General features: G+C 37.1%; 2 protein-coding genes, 1 long non-coding RNA gene and 2 other non-coding genes across 5 annotated transcripts; 3 read left to right on the forward strand and 2 right to left on the reverse strand.

Moving 5' to 3' along the window:
- Window positions 1–3,621: 3,621 nt before the first annotated feature.
- LOC103987662 (protein VACUOLELESS GAMETOPHYTES-like) lies at window positions 3,622–3,948 on the reverse strand. The gene has a single exon (XM_018825899.2). The coding sequence runs from the start codon at window positions 3,946–3,948 to the stop codon at window positions 3,622–3,624; it is 327 nt and encodes a 108-aa protein (XP_018681444.2).
- A 4,600-nt stretch (window positions 3,949–8,548) lies between these two features.
- On the reverse strand, window positions 8,549–8,875 carry LOC135597900 (protein VACUOLELESS GAMETOPHYTES-like). The gene has a single exon (XM_065091403.1). The coding sequence runs from the start codon at window positions 8,873–8,875 to the stop codon at window positions 8,549–8,551; it is 327 nt and encodes a 108-aa protein (XP_064947475.1).
- Window positions 8,876–10,227: 1,352 nt separating this feature from the next.
- Window positions 10,228–13,522, forward strand: LOC135598380 (uncharacterized). Its single transcript, XR_010481547.1, has 2 exons — window positions 10,228–12,973; window positions 13,065–13,522. It is a non-coding gene; the product is annotated as an uncharacterized LOC135598380 (long non-coding RNA).
- On the forward strand, window positions 10,451–10,602 carry LOC135599606 (small nucleolar RNA snoR135). Its single transcript, XR_010481954.1, has one exon. It is a non-coding gene; the product is annotated as a small nucleolar RNA snoR135 (small nucleolar RNA).
- LOC135599608 (small nucleolar RNA snoR135) lies at window positions 11,539–11,681 on the forward strand. The gene has a single exon (XR_010481956.1). It is a non-coding gene; the product is annotated as a small nucleolar RNA snoR135 (small nucleolar RNA).
- Window positions 13,523–16,054: the final 2,532 nt, after the last annotated feature.

The following is a 16,054-nucleotide window of genomic DNA, read 5'->3' on the forward strand; positions in this document are numbered from 1 at the left end:
AACACAACTAAAGAACCATATCCGTACCCACATACATATTTGTTACACTAAACAAAGACCTTGAACGAGTCCATCACGATAACACAGCTAAAGAACCATCTCATCTCAACATATGACTAGCTATTTTTAAAGCTACACTAAACAACGACCTTATCCGAGTCCATCGCTACAACACAAAGAAGCAGCTCATCTCAATCACTTGTTCTTGTGGGAGGAGACGTGAACGAAGAGTTCGCTTGTGTTGTGTTTATCATAGTCGGCAAGGACGATCCACTGGGACGATAAAAAAGACTAAAAGTCAATGATATATATGTATATCTATATAAAATATAATATCTGGTTTAGATTATCAGTTTATTTTAGAATAATGAGGCACATCATAGTCTTTATGCTCAACCATCATATTTGACCTAAGATGAACCACAATATATCGGATACATAGATGAATAATCCATCCATAATGTGAAGGACTTGAGTAAAGAAAAAAATGATTGACTACCAACCCGTACATATTAACTCTATAAAAAAAAAAAATCGAATGAAATGTATTAGAATTAATTGATTTTGAGAAGTACAAATATGAGTGTGCTTCAAAGTTTGATCAAGTCTAGTGGGATTGTCCACAGAGTAAAAAAGATGAAGGTTGAGCCACAATATATTTGTAGTCAAGTGATTCAATTGAACTTATTATTCGATACAATATTTTGGATAGACACGGGTGAATAACCTGTCCATAATGTGAAAAAGGTCCTAAGGAAAGAAAAAATGATCGACTATCATCTCACATACACTAACTCTTAAAAGTGCAGAATAGAAGAGCCCAATGTCATATATTAGAATTAATGAATAATTCAATAGGTTTAACCTCAAATCGTAAAAGAACATTTTGATGGGAACAAATTTGACCGGATTTCGATGAGTCCAATGTAATCTTGATCGAAGTCTAGTGAGATTGAGAAAAATATGAAAATAGATGGAGTTGATAGGAGTCCTGCATGTCTTAATATCACCGAAATCAAACGAAAGAGTGGAAAGAAATGGGGAAACTTCCAATCATTAAACCCATCAGTCCAATCAACCTTCTTTTTCTTTCTCTTTCGAATTGCTTCTAAAAGAACCTCTTTCTCATTAAATGAAACATAGCTAATAAATGAGTCACGACAGATGATGCCTCGCATCGTCTCCCTGTCTCCTTCTAAAGCTACTTATGTTGTTTAGATTCCTTCTTGTATCACTTTCTAGAAGCTCCTCCTATCTGACTATTCTTACCTTTCTCATACGTCACTTTCGATAAGCTATGATCTCACTTCTTACCTCTCTCATCAATTATGATAATATTTAAGTTTTTCTAAGATTTTTTTAGTTTATATATTTATAATAGACAGAAATATTAACATACGGGGAGAGAGTATTTATATGATTAACAATATTAATTATTTAGGTTATAAAAGAATAGTTTTTGACACCTAAAATATTAAATAGTTTTAAAATATTTGAAACATCATTTGATGAATTTTTTATAGTAAAACATTTGATTGATAACGGGAAACCAAATCAACTTGTTAAAGATTAAAATTTTGAAATATTATATAACAAATATTAATTCAAAAATAAGATTAGTCAGTATTAAAAGGTTTAATCCTCGAGGTAATGTCAATTTCCAATTGTTTGGAACGAGTCTTCGTGTGCCGTTGGTTTAAAACTTCGTTTGGAAAAGAAAATACTTTAAACTAAAAATAAATAAATAAAAAAGAAAATACTTTAAACTAAAAATAAATAAATAAAACATAAGTTAAAAAGATGATTTAAGATTAACGTTGTCAATATTCATGGAGAAAATTAAATCTAATATAATGAATATCTCACTTGAGTTAATTCAAATTCAAATCTTCATTCACTTGCATTTCCTTTCACATAAAAGTAACCTAAACATAAACATAAATTCTGAATCACGTAATATTTATTCGTAATATTCTTTTTTATCTTCACTATATAATTTTCAGTTGTCTTCAATACCAAAATTATTTAAAATTATGAGAGACTTTATAAATCATAGAGAAAAGATGATAAAAAAAAAGGAGAAGATGAGACACAAAAATAACTAAAAATTTGTACGTTCGAAAACGTCTCTCTATACACATAGATTCTCTCTCTCTCCCCCTCTAATAAAGGATAATTTAAAGCTATTGGTGTGGTTTATATATTTGTAAAGAATTATTTGCTTTAGGTGATGGACGTCACCATATAGTTTTACCTTTTTGGAGCACATGAGCTTCAAAAAATACTTTTGAGGATAAAAGAGGCTTGACGAACTTATGAACTCTTAGTTCTCATAATATTTAACCAATGTGAGACTAAATGATTTTATCAGTGCTTCCTCCAATAGGGGAGCCAAGGGCTTATAGTCGAGGTGCACGGCCCGGGAGCGGGTTTGCTCGTATAGGCTTCAGGCCCTCCATCTAGTGTCAATTTGATAAAGATATTTAGTCCAACATTTGTTGAAGAGTATGTGAATCAAGAGCTCATAAGTTTGTTAAGTCTCTCATACCCTCAAAGGCGCCTTTTGGAGTTCACAAGCTCCGAAAGGCTAAAACTATACGGGTACGCCCATTGTCCAAAGTCGATAATTCATCGCAAGTCTACGGATCGCACCAATAACCAACCGAATGATTAAATAATCCCTTATTAGATTAGTGCTAGAAGGAGGGTCTGAGGCTTGTACCTTGGTCAAACAAACTTATTCCTCAACCGTATACCACGGTTATGAGCCCTTAGCTCTTTAACAGGAGAGATCACCGATAAAATCATTTAAGGAGTATGAGAATCAAAGGCTCATAAGTTCTTTGAGTCTCGTTTATCTAGCCATGGCTAACACTTGAATCAGGTTAATAGTTTGTTGATTTTGAATTGAAATAGATTAGATTGTAATGGTTTAATCTCGAACGCTCATCTAAATGATGAATCTATCTATTTCAATAACTTAATAAACGACTAGGCATTTTTGCTATATTAAAAAATAAAATAAAATAAACGATTTTGATTCGAAACAAAATCGAAATTAAATTTCATGGATTCCTAAATCGAAACTAAAAAAAATAGAATTCAAACCCGATAGACTTGAAATCTTCGATTTCAAAATCAAAACCGTGAGTTCCATAATTACAACTAAAATCCTCGATTTAAGAACTAAAATTATTAATAATTCATCATACAAATCTTTTAACTTTTTCATAGATATAAAGTTTGTGATTTATTTTATTTTTTAAGGATCATTATTTATATGAAACTCTGTTTTTGTTTTCCCATAATACATTGCCGCATAGCTTCCTCAAACATGTGCAAATATACTTGTGAAACAACACTTGTGGGACGAATACAACAACTTCCATATTATTCTCCTCAAACTTGACGATCGCAAGTCAAGACTTGAGTTGCAACTCCAAACAAATGGCCACTGCTTGAAACCCAAACGACAAGTAAAACACACAATTAGATAGATAGATAGATAGATAGATAGATAGATAGGCAGACAGACAGACAGACAGACAGACAGACAGACAGATAGATAGATAAATAGATAGATAGATCGACAGACACACACAGATTTAGGTCATAGTGAAGCTACCAACTTCGCCCTTGAACGCAGAGGGGGTGCGCGACGAAGCCGCAGGGACCGCACTCGTAGACCAAGCCGCTGGTCGCCTGGCAGCACACGCTGCACCAGCGGCCGCAGCCGCCAGACTGGGTCAGCGTCAGGCAGTGAGAGTGCATGGAGCAGCTGAGGCTCTGCGGACACTTGGCGCAGTTCTCGTGGAGGTCGAAGTCGCAGCGGTCGCACCGATAGCTAACCCCGTAGCCGGCGACGCCGCATCCGTTGCAGATGAAGCTTTGCTGGCAAGTGCGGGTCAAGATGCAGTTTGGGTGGGTGAAATGGGTTATCTTCGTCATTCTCTCTCTCTCTCTCTCTCTCTCTCTCTCTCTCTCTCTCTCTCTCTCTCTGTGATGTAGGCGACTTAGAGTGGGTTTTAGCTGCGAGGAGGGTGGGTGCATATATAGAGAGAAGAAGGTGACAATGACGGGAACTTCTCCCAAGTTTCTTCGTCCGAACGCGAATCTCTTCAAACTCCTATAATGTATTATTACCCACATACGTATTTATTTTGTTACACTAAACAAAGACGTTGAACGAGTGCATCACATGCACGCGAACACAACTAAAAGAACCATATTCGTAGTACCCACATACGTATTCGTTTTGTTACCCTAAACAAAGACCTTGAACGAGTCCATCACGAGAACACAGCTATACAACCATCTCATCTCAACATATGATTAGCTATATTTAAAGCCACACTAAACAACGACCTCATCCGAGTCCATCGCTACAACACACACAACCAGCTCATCTCAATTACTTCTTGTTCTTGTGGGAGAAGACGTGAACGAAGAGAAAGCTTGTATTGTGTTTATTAAGCTTAGTCGGCAAGGACGATCTACTGGGATGTATAAAGAAAGACTAAAAGTCAATGATCGACTATCATTTTTTTCGTTGCTTGAGAAAAAATTAATGAATAATTTAATAGGTTTAACCTCAAATTCTAAAAGAACATTTTGATGGGAACAAATTTGACCGGATTTCGATTAGTCCACTTGAATTTGATCCAAGTCTAGTGAGATTGAGAAAAATATGAATATAGATGGAGTTGATACGAGTCCTGCATGTCTTAATATCACCGAAATCAAACGAAAGAGTGGAAAGAAAAGAGGAAACTTTCCAAGAATTAAACCCATCATTCCAATCAACCTTCTTTTTCTTTCTCTTTCAAATTGCTTCTAAAAGAACCTCTTTCTCACTAAAGGAAACATAACTAGTAAATGAGTAACAACAAATGCCACGCATCGTCTCCCTGTCGCCTTCTAAAGCTACTTATGTTGTTTAGATTCCTTCTTATGTCGCTTTCTAGAAGCTCCTATCTGACTATTCTTACCTTTCTCATAAGTCACTTTCGATAAGCTATGATCTGACTTCTTAGCTTTCTCATAATTATGATAATATTTAAGTTTTTGTAAGATTTTATTAGTTTATAAATTTGTAATATACAGAAATATTAACATATGGGGAGAGAGTATTTATATGATTAACAATATTAATTATTTATGTTATAAAAGAATAAATTTTTACACATAAAATATTGATAAATTTTTATCATAAAATATTTGATTGATAACGATAAACTAAATCAACTTATTAAAGATTAAAAATTTGAAACGTCGTATAATAAATATCAATTCAAGAACAAGATAACTCAGTATTCAGAACCTTGATTTTATTTTATCTTCAATATATAATTTTCAGTTGTCTTTTATACCAAAATTATTTAAAATTATGATAGACTTTATAAATAATAGAGAAAAGATGATAAAAGGAGAAGATAAGACCAAAAAAAAAAAAAAAACTAAAAATTTCTATGATCGAAAACCTAGATTGGTCTCCCCATCGGCGTATGGCCTATAGGTTTAGGCGAAATTATTTGCTTTGGGGAACGGGTGTATGCACATGAGCTTCAAAAAGTACCTTTAAAGGTAAAAGAAGCTACGGATTTATAAGTCATTGGATCCCATATTCTTAAACCAATGTGAGATTAAATAGTTTTATCATTGCCCCCTCTTGTAGGGGAGCCAAATACTTATAGCCAAAGTGCACGACGCAAGAGCAGGTTTGCTCGACTGAAATATAAGCCTCGAGCCCTCATTTTAGTGCCAATATGATAAGATTATTTAGTCCAACATTGATTGAGAAGTATGGAAATGTAGGGTTTATAAGTATGTTGGGCCTTCAATACTCTCAAAGGCACCTTGAGTTCACGAGCTCCGAAAGGACAAAACAATATGGGTATGTCCATCACCTAAAACGGATAATTCTTCGTGAGTCTACGAACCGCACCAATGACCAAACAACCAAATAGTCCTTTATCAAATTGACACTAGAAGGAGGGCCCCAAGGCTTGCAGCTCAATCGAATAAACTTGCTTCCGAGCCGTGCACGTTGGTTATGAGCCCTTAACTCCCTTATGGGAGAGAGCACTAATAAGACTCTTTAGTCCCACATTGATTAAGGAGTATGGGAATAAAGGATTCATAAGTTTATCGAGTCTCTTGTACCCTTAAAAGTATTTTTTAGAGCTCACAAGTTTGGTAAAATCGTATAGATACATCCATCGTCTAAAGTGAATAATTCTTCATGAGCCTAACTAATAATCGATCGATGAAATGATCCTTTATTAATATTAACATCTCTTTAAACCGAACGTACTAGTACTTTTAATTTTACTATAACTTTTAAATATCAAACCACAAAATATAATTTAATATTTCAACTTTTTTTTTTTCATGTAATGTTCATCTTGAATGAAGTACAAGCATGAATCCATATCTTTCCAACTGTCCCTCTATAAACAGCCAAGTCGTTCATCTTAAATAGCCTTCCTTATCATGATTCTTTCGAAACCATCGGTCACATCCTTCGAATCACCAACCCAATCTAAATGATATGAACAATTATAAAAAGTTGTGTTGATGTCACCTTATCCTTCTACTCGAACTATTTTAAGAGAGGAAGAACGTTCAAGTGGCAATAAAAAATAATTTGAAAGCGTGTTTGTTAACTTATTGGATGTGACGTAACGTGGAAAGACGAAATGACCGGAGGTTTCATGATCCACAGTCTTAACCATTAAGAAGCAAGTGATGAAATCCAGAGTCATTCATCATGTTGAATCAATAATTAGTCGATGCAAGTTGGTACCACATTCATGTTAAGATTGAAGTGTGTGCCATGGTTTTGTAAACCCATCAAACTAGTAAACCAAAGAGGCAAATGCTTCATAAGCAAGAAGATATGGCCGATTCAAACAAAGCATATCTTTATTCTCTTCTTTATTTTGTGAAAGCTTGATGAAACAAGAGAAATAACACTAACACTTTTGCATCATTAATTTTGCCATATGTCTGCAATAGCGGAGATAGTATGGTTTGTCTTTAATAACTATTTCGTTAAAAAGAAAGAGTAAGGTGTAATCTCATACTAGTAAGACTTAAAAAAGTCAAATAATATATATCGGGTTTTGTTAATCACTTAACTAATAAGCTCAAGTCTTTGGATGTGTGATCAGATGTATATTAACTCTAACCCATTTGAATTAGAATCTTTATCATCTTAAATTTTGAGCATATGAGCATAGTATCGAAAACAATGTTTCTAATCGCAGTTTGATAGAGTAAGCAGCTGATTGAGTCAGTGCAAGAATAGGAAAGATTAAAAATAATTCTTGTTTAAAATAAAAAATAAAAGAAAATATTATATTTTGGGTTGACTTATTTCCAATCTAATCTATGTTGACCTTAACCATTTTAAGACTTATCAACATATTTCATATTAAAATTTTCACCAAAGCTCTATCCATGGTTTACAAGGCATTTTAATTATGTCTATTTTTATATTGTTTAACCATTGATCGATAGTCATAAGTGCTCATGAATTGAAATAATTGGCGTGATAAACGAAAGGGTTGACATGGATATGTATTGAAATAACCATCGTTGACTTTTAATGTAAGTCTATCTAGCCATGGCTAACACTAGACCCAATCAGAACAAGGTTAATAGTCCGATGGTTTTGAATCGAAATAGACTACATTCTACCGATTTGATTTGGAACCAATTCAAAAATAAAAATGATGAATCCATCCTTTTCAATAACTTGATAAATGGCTAATCATCAGTGTATTTTTGATAATTAAAAAATAAAATAAAAATAAAGAAACCGAAATTAAATTCATAGATTCCTAAATTGAAACTAAAATTAAATAGAATTCAAACTTGATCGATTTGAAATCTTCGATTTCAAAATCAAAACTATGAGTTCCATAATCAAAACCAAGAATTACGATGACTCGACGATCAATCAATATCAAGGAAAAGAGTCAATCTATATCAAGAATTACTTTGGTGATTAGTTAATTAAAGAATAAATAAATATCCTTAACAGAAGAAGGAAAAGTCTTATGCTGTGGAAGAAATATGTGCCGAGTGCATAAGTAAAATATGTATCTTTAGAACGTACAAGAGAGTTTAGACTCGGTTTGTGTTAATTCATCATATAAATCTTTTAACTTTTTCATGGAAATAAAGTTTTATGGTTTATTTTATGTTTTATAGGATCATTATTTATGTGAAATTCTTTTTTTGTTTTTGTTTTTGTTTTCCCCATAATACATTGCAGCATAGCTTCCTCAAACATGTGCAAATATACTTATGAAACAACACTTGTGGGACGAATACAACAACTTCCATATCATTCTCCTCAAACTTGACGATTGAAACCCAAACGACAAGTAAAACACATATTTAGACAGATAGACAGACAGACAGATAGATTGATAGATAGATAGATAGATAGATAGAGATAGATAGATAGATAGATAGATAGATAGATAGATAGATGGATAGATAGATAGAAAGACACACACAGATTTAGGTCATAGTAAAGCTACCAACGTCGCCCTTGAACGCAGAGGGGGTGCACGACGAAGCCGCAGGGACCGCACTGGTAGACCAAGCGGCTGGTCGCCTGGCAGCACACGCTGCACCGGCGGCCACAGCCGCCAGACTGGGTCAGCGTCAGGCAGTGCGAGTGCATGGAGCAGCTGACGCTCTGCGGACACCTGGCGCAGTACTCGTGGAGGTCGAAGTCGCAGCTGTTGCACCGGTAGCTAACCCCGTAGCCGGCGACGCCGCATCCGTTGCAGATGAAGCTTTGCTGGCAAGTGCGGGTCAAGTAGCAGCTTGGGTGGGTGAAATGGCGTATCCTCGTCATTCTCTCCCTCTCTCTCTCTCTCTCTCTCTCTGTGATATAGGCGACTTAGAGTGGGGTTTAGCTGCGATGAGGGTGGGTGCATATATAGAGAGAGAAGAAGGTGAGAAGGACGGGAACTTCTCCCAAATCTCCTGCCTAGTATTTCCTGCTTCGTCCTGACGCCAATCTCTTCAAATTCCTATAATGTATTATTACCCACGAACGTATTTGTTTTGTTACACTAAACAAAGACGTTGAATGAGTCCATCATGAGAACACAACCAAAGAACCATATTCGTACCCACACACATATTCTTTTTGTTACACTAAACAAAGACGTTGATCGAGTCCATCACGATAACACAGCTAAAGAAACATCTCATTCCAACTACTATTGATTCCCACATATGACTTGCCATTTTCTAAGTTACACTAAACAACGACCTCAACCAAATCCATCGCTGGATCACAAAGAACCAGCTCATCTAAACTACAATTGATTCCAGCCCTGGAATTCCCACAAAGGTTGCTTGTTCTTGTGGCAGAAGACTTGTCCGAAGGGAACGCTTGTATTGTGCTTATCCCAGTCGGCGAGGACGATCATGAGGGATGGAAAAAGACTAAAAGTCAATGACTCCACGTGGCAAAGGCTACTTGTTGTCAGATAAGACTTGTATTGTGCCTATCTTATGATTTTAATTATACCATTGATTATGACATAGCTTTTATGTATAATATGAGCTTTGTGGAATATGACTTCGCCCTCAAAATCTCGATCAGAAGAATGATAATTATTGTTGCAAGCTGAAGGACTAATCATCGTCAAAGGTCTTCTTAAAGTTTATTCCCTTGGGCTCCAAAATAAACGTAAATTATGTCAACAGTTCAAACTTGGTATCTTTTGCCTTAGATCATTATTCTTGCACATCCATGACCTAATTAGGAAGGAAGGCCAAATAGTTAAATTCTTTCATATCAAAAAATATAGGACATGCGATTTGAACATGTTATCGATCGATTATTTATTACTATAAATATTTTTTATTGAGTAAAGGTTTTATTTGTTTTTAAAAAAAGATGAATCATTAATTATATTTGCTCCAAAGTCATAATAGCTTTCTACATCAATATGTGTATTAATTTCTTATTTCATGCATACTTTAGCAATTAATTTTTTTTCCCTCTCGTTGATTTTGTTGTATTTATCACATCCTATACATTTACGTAATAACTGCGTCATATGAGAAGACCGTTTTATCCGATATAACGGCCGCTATGCTCGGAGCACAAAAACTGTTACAGGCCAAGTAACGGCGCTCCTTTTATCCATTGCGTGAATCGTCGTTCATCCCAATTTGCACCTAAAATCAAGGTTTAGGTTGTTGTGGCGGCCGTGGATTGGAACCCTACGCATCTTCTTCCTCATCATCGATCCTTCCCCATTTCTCATCTCCGCCTTTGAGCTGAATTCTTTTCTTTTGCTTTCTCGTTTTATCTTGTTTATTTCCTCGGGGTTTTTGATCTCTTTATTCTCTTCGTGATTCGTAGTTGGGTCTCCTTTGGTAGTGCGATCCGACTGTTCGTCGTATTGAATGATCTGCAGGATGGTGTGTATCGGTGTTATGTTAGTGCTTCCATGCATTTCTTGCCGAAAGTGTTTCCTGCTAAAGCAATCTTGCGGAAAATGGGCAGTTGGGATGAACCCTAACCATCCACTGGTTGTCTCGACAATCATTTTCCTCACATTTCTATCAAAAGTCTGCATCCTCATCGACTCGGTTTTTCTTTTCGTTTTTGGCTCTGCATGCTAAGAAATGTCTGATACCAGTTGTCGCTGATTTGAGTTGAATTTGTGCGAGTCATATGGCAAAGCCATGTCTGCCCGCAAGGATCAGTACAAGTTGCAACCCATTGCTGGGTTGTGCGGGTCTGCAAGACAGAAAACAGTTAGTGATGGCAAAATGCTGTCATTGCAATGCAGAGACTCGTAATGAGCCGAACAAGCAAAGAAAATCAACAACTTTGTTGGCACAAAAGAGATATTTTTCACATAGGGGTTCGTTGAGATGATTGTTGGGATGGTATAGATTAGTCTCTAATTTGCTGTTGTTATGGTTTTGTTGTTTTGACAATTCATCGTCAAAAGGAAAAAGAGAAACAACTCGAGACATTTTCATTCTTATATAACATGATATCTAGATTCTAACAAAGAAGTGCACTAGATACTAGCAATGGATGCACAATGCACCATTGAGTGAGATCAAATGGTCAACATGTTCAACCATCCTAGTAAAATAATAGGAGCTGTTACAAAGATGGGTTACTGCTCTTCTAAAGTGAGAATGGAGCTCTGTAGCTTTAACAATATTCTGATGCTACTATGCAGGACATGTATCGGCACATTGCTGTTATGATGTGCTAGTGTTGCTGAGTGTTCCTGCTATAGTAATTGTAAAGGAGAATAGACAATTGGGTTCAACTACTCCAATGGGAACGTTTAGTACCATTTTTCTTTTCATTGGTTTGTCATTGGTTATAGAGTAATTAAAAGCACATTAAGGTTTGAGGCTTTCATAAAGGGGTGGCACTTTATCAACCATGTTTATGATCTCTTTATTCTCTTGGTGAGACGTCAGTTGGGTTTCCTTTGGATGTATGATCCCAGTGTTTGATTTATTGAATGATCTGCAGGATTGGTGTCGTGTTGATGAAACCATGCATGTCTTGCTGAAAATGTTTCCTGCTAAAGCAATCATGTGGAAAATGGGCAGTTGGAATGAACCCTAATCATCCACTAGGTATCTCGACAATCATTTTCGTTGGTTCATTTTTTCCTTTTTGGCTCTGCATGCTTGGTAATCTTCTGATACCTGTTGTCACTGGAGTTAGGTTGAATTTGCCCCAGAGTCATATGGGAAACCGATGTCTGCTTGCAAGAATTGGTGCAAGTTGCAACCTCTTGCTAGCTTGTGCAGATCTGCAAGAAGAAAACAGGTTGTGATGGCAAAATGTCCCATTGCAACTTTGTTAGCACAAAAGAGATGATTTTCATGCAGGTGTTCATTGAGATGATTTTTGGGATAGTAAAGATTAGTCTTTAATTTGTTCTAGTTATGGTTTTGTTGTTTTGGCCATACATTGTCATAGAAAATAGAAAACAAATTGAAACATTTTTATTTCTTTTATAGCACGGTATCTAGACTCTAACAAAGAAGGGCCATAAATTGTTGCACAAAGCACTATTAAGAGGGATCAAACCCATGACATGTTCAACTGTCCTAGTAAACGAATAGCTGCTGTTACAAAGAAGGGTTACTGCCCTTCTGAAGTGACATTGGAACTCAGTAACCTAACCAATATTCTGATGCTACTGCCCTGGACATATATCGGCACACTGCTGTGATAATGTGCTACTGTCGCCAAGTGCTTCTGCCATAGGAATAATGAAGGAGAATGGGCAATTGGGTTCAGCTATTCCAATGGGAAACCTTGTTGCCATTTTGTTTTACATTATTTTGTCATTAGGTACAGAGTAATCACAGCAAGCACCATATAATGCTATGATTATATGTTTTTGATAAAAGTCATCAGATGGACTGGGGGGCAAATTATCATCCACTTTATAGATGAGATGTTGTTTCATTGCTCCCCTCTAGTTTTTTAATTATTTTCACTTTCCATCTGCATTTGATTGGTTTACTTGTGCTTGATGTTTCATTCTGTTTTTTTTCTTTATTTTGTTTATATTTGCTCTATTTTAATTATGCCTTTTCTTTTTCTTAGTTTTTGTTGTTATATTATTGTTATTATGCTTTTTTTGTTTTTGTCATTGCATTGGCAGTAGTCTCTTCTTTCTTCCAACATGTTCATGTTCATACATTTTCCACATAGTGGGATGCTCTACCATTTGAGCTATAAATCAAAACTGTCATCTAAATTGCTTTCGTTTATCAAATACTATGCCAGTAATGTTTTACAATTTAATTTTAGTTTTTATATTCTTATTTATTGTCATCCATAAGCTTCTTGGTCAAAAGAGGTGGCCCCTGCCCCTTTGCCTCTTGTCTTGTGCCTAGGCTCGGCTCCAAGAATGAATAGTGAAGAAACCAGACTAAAATGGTAATAAATAAACATCTCTGGAGTGTCTGTTTTGTTTTATGTAGATGTCATAAATGATTTTGTGTTTCTTGTATTTTTTTTAATGAAAAAGGTGACTATTCATTGAGTATAATAAGCAGAGACATGATTGGAGGAATCAAAATAGCAATGGGATGCAACATTATCCCAGGAGTGGGTCAGTCCTCTGGTTTTGGCCTGTTAGCTAAAACATCGTCATCAAAATTTTGAGTTTTAAGAGTATTCGCCACAAGCCACATGCGTTGCAGGGTGTCCTTTCGAATCCAGATTTTGTCGAGACCCAGTTGTTTGGCGTGACTGAGGCCAGCAAGGATGGCCAGACCTGCAAAAGCGGTATTGGGAGCAAATGAGCGATGTACAGGACATGGCTCATTTCTTGAATGTTGAAAATGGTTTGATCAGATACAAGAACACCAAATTGTGAATAAATTGTGTTCGGGGCATTTTCCAAGTTATAGTTTTGGAAAATGGACTTGTATATTTCGGTATAGCTTTTCATGTAAACAGTGTACAAAATTAGTACGTTTGTTATATTATGCCTAGTTTAATTACGTTCTGATTCATTGATAATAGAAGTGCAACTGACATTGGATGTGGAAATCCTTACATGTTTGAGATTATGCAACATAATAATGTTTGAGTTTATGAGTTAGGGTAATATCGATGTGTTAACATTTTTTTATGAACACTACTATGTAGTGTTACGAGTTAGGCGCTATTTGTGTGGGTGATATTTTTTAGTATTGGAAGTAAGACACTATCAATGAAGTCTTGCTTATAAAGCATCATACGATCGCATCGAGATGAAGTATGTGGTCCACAAGTGATCCATGAGTTTTATACTCACCACTAAATCTTTATCGTACATGATTTTTATAAATTCTAAATCTCAAAAAACTTTCAGGTTCATGGGAATTGACTCCCTCGACGAGGGGAAGGTTAAGATTTCCTATGCCCTTAAGCTATTCGAGGATAGAGCATCAACCTCCTTGACCATTCGACAACCATGAGATTAAGAGGAGCTTATGTGAGAAAGGAAAGATATCTTGACCTGAAAAGGCAAAAAAGTAGGATGCTAGAAGATCGAGGTATTGTAGAGCTAACACGCCGGGAGGACGAGGAACCCAAGAACCAACTCACCTTGTAGAGAGCTGAAGGTAGTAGAGAAGGCTCTTAAGGGGGTCTTAGAGGCTCAAATGCAAGAATAAGCCTCACCCCCATGGTTAAGGGGCATTTATAGGGAGGGGATCGATCTCTCTCTTCCCATGATGATGACCAGTGTCCATTAACTTCGATTAGAGATGGACATCGATTAATGAAGGGGCTTCTCGAAAAGCATAAATGCATTCAATGTGCGAAGACCATCTCAAAAAGAACAAAAGTGATCGATATGCAAAGACCACCTCAGGGAGTGCAAAAGTGATCGATGTGCGAAAACTCAACTCGTGTCAGAAGAGACCCGCCATGGTGGGAGCCACAAGACAAAATATGTCCAAGGCACATAAATCGAAAAAATCTGATCTATGTCAAAAGAAACTCGTTACTGTGGGAGTGATAAGACAATGTGTCTGAGGCGCATAAGTCGAGAAAACACGACCTGTGTTAGAAGAAATTCGTAATAATAAAAGACATAAGACAAAATATGCATAAAGCATGCAAGTCGGGAAAACCCAACTCAGGTCAGAAGAGACTCACCATAGCGAGAGTTACAAGGCAAAATGTAAGTCGAAAAAAGTCGATCCATGTCAGAAGAAACCTGTCACGACGGGAGGCACAAGACAAAATGTGCTTAAGACACATGAGTCCAAAAATGTTAACATACATCATAAGAAACCCATCACAACAGGCGACATAAGACAAAAATATGTTTAAGGCATGTGAGTTGGGAAAACTTAACCTACGTCAAAAGAAACCCCATCACGATGGAAGGCACAAGTCAAAGAAGCTCAAGGCACATGGGTCGGGAAGCCTGACCTCTACCTTCACTCAAGGTGTGGAGGTCAATAAGCCTGACATCTACCTTTGCCTCCGCCTAAGGCGTGGAGGTTGGGAAGCTAGATCCTCGCCTCTGCACAAGGTGTGGAGGTCAGGAAGCTCGACATCTCCCTTCGCTCAAGGTGAGGAGTTCAGGAAGCCCAACCTCCATTTTCGCTTAAACAAGGAGGTCGAGAAGTCCAATCGTTGCCTTCACTCGAGGCGAGGAGGTTGGGATGCCCAAATCCCACCTTCGTCGAGGCATGGAGGTCGGGAAACCTGACCCCACCTTCGCCCGAGGTAGGGAAGATCGAGATCGCCTCTGCTCGAAGCATGGAGGTTAAAAAGCCTAAAGCCATGCCTTCACTAGAGACGAAGAGGTCAGGATACTCGACCCTCACATCCGTCGAGTCATGGAGGTCGAGAAGAGACGGGGACGTCGAGACACCTGACCCCATCCGATCAATATGCATCCCTCGATGATACGAGGGGTAGGTCTGCAATGGATAGCCCACCAACAGTGCTGGTGGGAGGCGATCTTGGAAGGACATGTCGAATGGAATTATGGCGGACAATATGAGGGGCGAGATGGACTAAGCATGTCGGACGAACTAAATGTGCCACTAGATCGACAATAGATTGAAGATGTATAAGCTTGATGTGTCAGATGAACTAGACATCACACATCGGACCTCTCTTGTAAGAGCTCTGAAGCACGCCTTAGGAAGAGGGTACAAATGATAGGGAGTAAACTGTCAACTAATCATTATCTGATATGTAACCACCACGTGGTGTCCAGGGTGGAAGCAGAAGACGAAGGACACTCTCCACCCGTTTGCCCATGTGGACAAGGATCCAAGGTAGGCAGTTATGGGTTGCCTCTCCTTTGTCACCCACGTGGACAAGAGGCCAAAGGGAGGCTATTGGGGGCAGACTATCTATCTGTAAAATATTTCATGGAATATTCTGCTCTTTTACGATCAAGTATAAAAACTCGTCTTCATATTCTGCTCTTATACGAAGGGGGCTTACTTTTTTGACCATTCATATTTGTACTCATATACCTTGGGTTACTAACTTATGCATCAA

The sequence above is a fragment of the Musa acuminata genome, chromosome BXJ2-1 (genome assembly GCF_036884655.1).
Source record: "Musa acuminata AAA Group cultivar baxijiao chromosome BXJ2-1, Cavendish_Baxijiao_AAA, whole genome shotgun sequence".
In the NCBI taxonomy this organism is placed as follows: Eukaryota; Viridiplantae; Streptophyta; class Magnoliopsida; order Zingiberales; family Musaceae; genus Musa; species Musa acuminata.